General features: G+C 52.1%; 1 protein-coding gene across 4 annotated transcripts in view; it reads left to right on the forward strand.

The window, feature by feature from the left end:
* Nucleotides 1-5,684, forward strand: part of Pald1 (phosphatase domain containing paladin 1) — a 57,897-nt gene extending 52,213 nt beyond the window's left edge. For all 4 annotated transcript variants that reach the window (XM_048338950.1, XM_048338947.1, XM_048338948.1 and 1 more), the window contains 2 exons: nucleotides 1,704-1,859; nucleotides 4,050-5,684. In XM_048338950.1, coding sequence (XP_048194907.1) covers nucleotides 1,704-1,859; nucleotides 4,050-4,199 — 306 coding nt within the window. In that variant the 3' untranslated portion in view covers nucleotides 4,200-5,684. The remainder of the gene's footprint in view (nucleotides 1-1,703; nucleotides 1,860-4,049) is intronic.
* Nucleotides 5,685-7,835: the final 2,151 nt, after the last annotated feature.

Raw genomic sequence — 7,835 nt, forward strand, 5'->3', positions numbered from 1 at the left:
CTCCAGGGCCCCCGGCTTTGCCAGTTAGCATTTTCCCTTGTGACCCCAGAGCTGCTCTCTAGCAGCAGGAGTGGGTGCTGGGAACTTCAGGCTCTGTACAGGCCCCACTCCTGCTCCCATTCTTAGGGCTCTAGGCCATGTCACGCCTGGGGTGGAGCCCATCCTGAAGTCCTCTGCAGCAGCTGAGGGGGAGGAGCACGTGGGCCAACTCTGTGTGCCTTCGTGGCCAGCTATGGCCCAGCTGCTGCCCAGCTGTGGGGAGACTGGAGCTGGCTGTGCTCTCCCACGGATGTTCCTGGCACCCGAGGGACATCTGGTGTCACGTCCTTTCCTGGAGCAGAGCGAGCTATAGTGGGCCTGAGCGGGGGGCGGGGGGGGACAGATGGAGAGGTACACAGTGAGGCAGGCCCTCCCGCTCCCGGTCTTCTCCATGGGACTCGGTGAGGGCTATGTGAACAGCACATGGTGGTTTAGAGGAAAGAAGTCAGGCTTAGTGACCACATATCTGCAGAGGTGAGCCTGGCTAAGAATGTCCTTGGACCTTGTCCCCAGTCTGTCTCCCTGACCCTTGAAATGACCACCTTTAAGGCCCTTTCCTTCTGACACGCATCTCCAGTGTTCCCCTCACAGGCTCCCCCCACACTGAAACCTGGGGGGTCCCCCATGCTGAAGCTACAGTGCTTACCTTGGCCACTAGCCTTTGGAAACTACTCCGTACAGGTCTTACCCCCAGTTCTCACTGGCTAGTCTGAGATGGGGCTGGGCACCTACACTTTTAGGCTTCTGTCAATTTATCGTGGATAGCAAGGTGTCTTGAGCCCCAAGCAGCAGGATTCACTTCCTAGGCAGCACTGGTGGCTCTCTAACGGGGTCCGTTTCCCTTCTTGTCCTCAGAGGCCTCCTTCTAGCCAGGCCAGCTCTTCCCAGCCCCTGCACACTGGGCCCCATCCACATCACTGTGCTGCCCCCTGACTGGTACTCCATCTTCCTGTGCAAGTGGTTTTCATGGTTCACCTGAACTCCTCCATACTCTGGGAAGCTTACCTGTAGTCAGTTTTTCTGTCACCTTTCATGGGGCTGGTGGCATTTCCAGGGAAAGACTGATGTCCTGTCCCTCTGCCTGTGCACCTGGGCTTCCCCCCTTGTGGTGTCTCTTGGCCATAGTGACTCTTTAGGCTGTGTTATCTGGCCCCAGTCTTAGGACTGTAAGCACACCCCTGCCACCCTTGTTCCTTGACAATTAGAACAACATGGAAGTTAGGTAGGGGACCTGGGGGAGAGGTGTTTTCCTCTGGGAAGATGGAGAGGAGTAAAAGTGCTCTCAGCAGGAGTTGGCAATAAGGATACTTCCTAGTAGTTGGAGCTGGGCATCCATGGTCCTGCTGCCTAGAGAGCCTTACCGTGCCTTGGGCAGTACAGGGCAGTAGCAGCCTGCCTTATCTGGTCACTGCTCACAGCAGGGTTGTGGTCACAGTTCCACAGTGAGGAAGTAGAGGCTCAGGGAGGCCGGGCAGCCGTGTCATCTCAGCAGGAAGTGGGGCTATGGCCCTCAGCAGCTGGTGTGGCCCAGTGGGCTTCCCTCTGACCCCTTGCCCTGCCATCTCGGTCACCCTGCTGGGCACTCAGGCCAGCAGATGTATGTGTTCATGTTGGGGGCATACCCTGGGGTCCCCCACACTGACTCTGCCCTGCCTTGTCCTCAGGCAAAGGCTGCCAAGGAGGCCCAGGAGACACGGAGGCTGCAGCTGAGGAGCCTGCAGTACCTGGAGCGCTATGTCTACCTGATCCTTTTCAATGCCTACCTCCACGTAGAGAAGGCCCACACCTGGCAGAGGCCCTTCAGCACTTGGATGCGGGAGGTGAGAGGGGCATGGGAGGATGAGCCTGGGGCGGTGGCGGGGGGGTTGGGGGGCCATTGAGCTCACAGGTGGCCCCAGTCCTCCCACCTGGGCCCAGGTATTGGACTTCCCTTGGAGGGAGAAGAGTTCTTCCTGCTCTGCAGGGTTGTGTTTCATGCAGTCTGCACTTAGGTGGCAGCCACAGAAGGGACAGCTGAGTGAGCAAATGAGTGGAGAAGGGAGGCAGGTTTGGGGTCAGTCAGCTGGGACCCTGTTCTCTGCATCCCCACAGCCAGCTTTGCCTAGGTGCCCGCTCTGGGCCTCCTGGATGCTTCATGTGCATTGTTGTGTTCAAACCCCACCAGCATCCTGTGGGTGAAGGGCAAGGCTGTGGTGTCCCTGCTGCTGCCTCCTTGTAGCTGCGACCTTGGTCAAGGTGGTTGTCACAGTGTTGGTGTTGGCTGGGAGGGTGGTGGCGATTCAGTGAGATCCATTCAGTGCTATCTGCTAGTCCTGGTGATAGCTAGACATGCCTACACAGAGTGGCTGCCATCCTCCCATTCAGAGGAGACAGATGGGGAGGTTCAGGAACTTGCTTAGGGTCATCATTAAAGCTGGTTGCTTGGCTCCAAAGCCCACCTTGTTCTGGCTTAAACCGCCATTGTCACCATTGGACCTCCACTCCTCTTGCTTGCCCTCCTGCCTCCTGTTGGACACCTAAAGGTCAGGGAAATGGCCTCCATCCTCCTCAGGAAAGCCTGTAATTACCCATGGCCAGGAAGCTGGCTCTCCTGACCTCCCCGGCAGATCCTGGTGGTTCTAATCTGGACTCAGGGATGGAATTAGCTTCTGTGAGGCGGAGACCCAGCCACAGTGGGTGGAGGATGGGGATGGGGTGGAGACCGGGGTGTAGGAGGGTTCTGAGCCATTTGGGCCCAGGCAGGGAACAGATGAGGATGAACCTTGGCAACACAGTCCTTGGGATGTCAAAGTGGGCAAGCATTCGAAATGGGCCCTCGCTCTTGTGGGTGGGCATTGAGTCAGAAGACTTGAAGGGGGTCACATTAAAGACATGTTGGGGCCAGCCTGCACAAGCAGGCTGGGTTTAGTATCCTTTCTTCTCTTTTGTGCCAATAGCTGGGACTTGAACTCAGGGCATTATGCTCTTGCTTGGTTTTTTCGCTCAAGGCTGGTGCTCTACCACTGAAGCTACATCTTCACCTCAAACTTTTTGGTGGTTAATTGGAGATGAGACTCTCAGAGGCTTAAAACTAGTCCAGGCTAGTTTTGAATCCTAATCCTCAGATCTCAGCCTCTTGAACAGTTAGGATTACAGGCATGAGCCACTGGTGCTGAGTCCCCGAGTGGGCTCTGTTGAGAGTGGAAATCAGAAGAAAAGAAATAACCAGTGCTTTGGATGGGTTGGAGGAGCATGGCTCAGTTGGTAGAGCGCTAGCCTGTGAGCGAAAACATCACATACCAAGATCAAGTTCTGGTCTTAGACCAAAGAAAGAAAAGAGAGGGGCAATTGAGACCAGGTACCTGGAGAAAGTATGATTCCCCTCTTCAGGGCCTGCTGTTGGGTGTCAGGGAGACATTGGGAAGATGAGCTTCTGCTCCAGGCAGGAGCCTGGTTCCAACCTTGGGGCCTCAGCCTCTCCTAGGAGGCAGGGAAGGTGGGGATGCAGATTTCTGGGACAGGAAGTGGGCAGAAGCCATTCATTTACTCTTAAGCTTCTCTTGCCCCAGGTTGGTGGGGAGGGAAGGGACCAGACGGTTTGAAGTTGAGTTTGAAGCCAGGGCCTGGGCGGTTCATCATTGGAGCTGTGAGTCGAGTGTCCTGGGAGGAGTTGAGCTGCCTACTGCCCTGGGGGGACAAGTGCTGAGGCACACTCGAGCTGGGGGCCTTTCTTCACTCTCCATCAACATGGTGCAAGCTGCTCTGCGCTCCCAAGGACCCTTGGTTTTGCCTAGTGCTCCCTCTTCTGTAGAGCACGGTCTGTCTGCAGACTGACCCCTCTCCATTCAGTCTTGTGAGTAGACTTTTGCCCTCAACTAAGGAAAGGACGGAGGACAGTACTAATCTTGTGGGAAGCAGCTCTGGGCCCCAGGCTTTGCCCCACAGGCCTCAGATCCCTCTGAAAAAATGATGGAGGGAATCAGGGGTAACATGATGGTGTTGAAGCCCTCTTCCTCTCTGCCTACCCTCAGGTGGCGTCAAAGGCTGGAGTCTATGAGATCCTCAACCAGCTGGGCTTCCCGGAGCTGGAGAGCCAGGACCAGCCCCTCTCCAGACTACGCTATCGCTGGCAGGAGCAGAGCCGAGACCCTGAGCTCTCTTCTGCTGAGGACTACTTGTAGGAGTTCCTCCTGCTCCCCCCATTCCTTGAGGCCCCCCTCCCCCCAGTCTGGGGCTTGAGGTTCTCACAAGTAGAAAGGGTTCTCAGCATCCAGTAGAGACGCTTTGTTTGGAAAGAGGTTTTTTAATGGAACACACAGAGAAGATGCACAGCCATTCCTTGTAAATCCAGAGGTACCGGACGCTCCTCCAGTGAGGCCTATGTGTGTGTGCCTTGCACACCGGTGGACATTGGGTTCACTTTCCAAATTGCCCTACAGCCAGTGGCCACTCCTGGCCTCTTCCCTCTTAGCAGTCAGATCACCCTGCCACATTCCTTCCCATTCTTCCTCGGGCTGTTCTGCCCCTTGCCCATCTCCTTTTTATCATCTGAGCGCTGCTCTGGGGTCTCCAGCTGCTTGAGGTGAATGAGGGGATGGCTCGGGGTGGATTCATTCCTTTTAAAGGTAGCTTTGCCCAGTTTCCTTCTGTCTTCTGCCTGTTTCTAGCTTGGGAGACTGCAAGAGCCACCTGTATGGCTGGGCTGGCTAAGATTTGGCCTTTCCTCCTTTCCTCCTTTCCCCCTCTTCTCTCTCCTGCTCTGGCAGGGGATGGAAACATCAGGTTGTCCCTCTCACTGGGAGCCACAAGCTTCTAGAAGTATGAGTACCATGGAGGAGGCCTGCTGGCCTCCTTTGTCCTTTGTCCAAGTCTGAGCAGCAGGTGCCAAGAGCCATGACCCCTCTGCATCTCACTGTCCCCACAGCCAGGGGGAGCCCAAGGGTGCCTGGGTTGAGGCTGGTTGCTGGGAGACCTTGGTGACCAGTGGGCCATGAGACAGGAGTCTAAGCTGTCTTTCTGGTGGGAAGCAGCTAGACAGGTCCTGATGAGCTGGGTCCAGGGTCAGCTTTGCATGTGGGCCAGCTGTGGGGAATAGATGCAGTGGCTGTGCCTGCATGAAGGGCTGGAGCCTGGGGTTGACCACCACCCATCCATTTCCTTGGGGCCAAGGAGCCTCTTCATTTGGGCTCATGCTTTTCTGCTGAAAGAGAAATACGTCATTCATTGGCCATAGTATTTAGCAAGGAGAAAAGAGGTTGGAGTTGTTCACATCTACACAGTATTGGAAAATATTGATACTCTTAGCTGAAGTCTTTTGCAAAAACTACTGTATGTCCACCCACAACCTTTTCAGGGCTTTGTTTTTATTTTTTTAAATACATTTTTTGCATGTATGCAGAAGTGTTTATTTCTTTGCAGACAAGGTCTAGTTGAGGAGTTGGAGACAGGGCTGAACTGGGATGGATTCTTTGCTTCTCATGGTTGGCTCTGTCACATGTGTTGGGACCCTTTGGCCGATCACGTCACCTCTCTGCCTCAGTTTCCCCATCTGCAAAATGGGAGAATAATACTTTGCCTACCTACCTCACAGGGGTGTTGTGAGGAATCATTTGTGATTTTTTTTTTTTGTACAGAGCTTTTTAGCATTAAATTCAGCTTAACTGTGAGTTGTATCTGGCTATTTATGTGTCTGGTGGGAGGCATATGCTTTATAATTGACCCAAGTTAGGGTCCCCCCACTCCTTCAGAATATGGGCAAGTACACACACAGCTAGTGGAGTGCACCTGCCCTTGGCATTCCTTTTGTGTATGTGCTGGACTTAGTGCTTGAACTTGCAGCCTGGGTACCGTCCTTTAGCTTTTTTTCACTCAAGGCTAGAGCTCTATCATCACTTGAACCATACCTTCACTTCTGGCTTTTTGGTGATTAATTGGGCATCAAAGTCTCACAGACTTTCCTGTCCAGCATGGCTTTGAACCTTGATCCTCAGGTCTCAGCCTTCTAAGTAGCTAGAATTACAGGTGTGAGCTGCTGGCACTTGGCTGACATTTCTGATTCTCAGAGAAGATGAACCTCCCCCTCCCCATTTCCTTCAAGACCCAGTCTTTCCGGCCCCTTCAGGACACTGGAAGATTGGACCCAGCTCAGGTTGTGAGAATTGTGTGTGAACAGGTGAAGGGCCTTTCTCTGGCACTAGGAGGGGGGAAAAACATCACCATGCTGGTCTTCAACTTCATAGATTATGGTTCTGACCCAGCCTGATCTGCCATCTCCAGCAAAGGACTGCCAGTCCTGGGTACTGTGGCCCGAGAGCCAGAGAGCTGTTCCCCTGTGGGATAAACCCACACACAACTAAAGAGGGTGTACTGAGTTGACCCCAGAGCCTGTGAGTAGCCTTGTAAACCCCTGGTTATTTCCTAGATAAATAGGCCATGCCCAATTTGAAAGGTTTTTTGTTTGTTTTTTTCCACATGCACCTCCCATTTGTCTCCTTTCAAAAGTGTCCTTGTGCCAGACCTCAGTGACTCACACTTGTCATCCTCACTTTGTGGGAGGCTGAGCTTGGGAAGATTGTGGCTCAGACCAGGCTAGGCAGAAAAGTACACAATACTATCTCAATGGAAGAAGCTGGGAGTGATGGTGCATATCTGACATCCCATGTACAATGTGAAACACATAATGGTCAAATCACAGTCCATGTGTGTACTGGGCAGGAGAGGAGACCCTATCTCAAAAATAACCAGTGCCCAAAAGGGCTAGAGATTGCTCCATGGTAGAGCTCCTGCTTAGCAAACAGGAGGCCAAGCGATCAATCCCCAGTGCCTTTAAGAAAAAGAAGTCCTATTTGACAGTTTCAAATAATAGCTGTGGCATGTTCCCTCCCAGCCTGGGCCACACTTTAAAACAAAGCTTTGCCAGTTTTATGATTAGAAAAGAAGTCCTACCATTTAATTTGTAACAAATACTACTGCAAGATTGATTTTTATGTTTATTGTATTTTATCTTCTGAATTGTCTATCTTTTGCTGACTTTTTTCTTAATTGATTTTAGGATGCTAACACTTTATCCTAAGTGTTGCATTTATTCTTAGCTATAAAATATCCTCAGATCTAATTCCTTGTTTCCTGGTACTTCAGGCTCCCCTGGGACTGACCTATTTCCCCCATCAGTGACCTTGGCCTACAATGATGGTAATGATGGCATTACTACTACTACTCCTCTTAGTGTTGGTCCTAGTATCTGAACTCAAGACCTAGGTACTGTCTCTAAGTCCACCCTTCTCAAGACTTAACACTCTATCAAGCCACACTTCCACTGGTGTTTTGCTGGTTAATTGGAGATAAGAGACTGACTCATGGACTCATGATTCATGGACTTTCCTGCCTGGGCTGGCTTTGAACTGAGATCCTTAGATCTTAGCTTCCTGAGTAGCTAGGTTTACAGGTGTGAGCAACTGGTGCCTGGCAGCTCTGCCTTTTTGATGGACTTTTCTATCTGGATTGGCTGTGAACCAAGATATTCTTATCTCAGCCTCCTATGTAGTTAGGATTGGAGGCATAAGCCAGCAGCCTCTGGCTCTTTGCCTTTCTTATGTTTTTTTTTTTTTTTTTTTTTTTTTTTGTTGGTCATGGGGCTTAAACTCAGGGCTTGGGCACTCCCTGAGCTTTTGTGCTCAAGGTTATTAGCAATCTTCCACTTTGAGCTCCCAGTCCCAGGCACTTGACTAATGAAGTCAGAGGGTCAGATTGGGCCAATGTCATCATTGGCCACATGTTGAATTGTAGGGCCTGGCATCTTGTGTGTGTGGGTGTGCCTG

This window comes from Perognathus longimembris, chromosome 2 (genome assembly GCF_023159225.1).
Source record: "Perognathus longimembris pacificus isolate PPM17 chromosome 2, ASM2315922v1, whole genome shotgun sequence".
Taxonomy (NCBI): domain Eukaryota; kingdom Metazoa; phylum Chordata; class Mammalia; order Rodentia; family Heteromyidae; genus Perognathus; species Perognathus longimembris.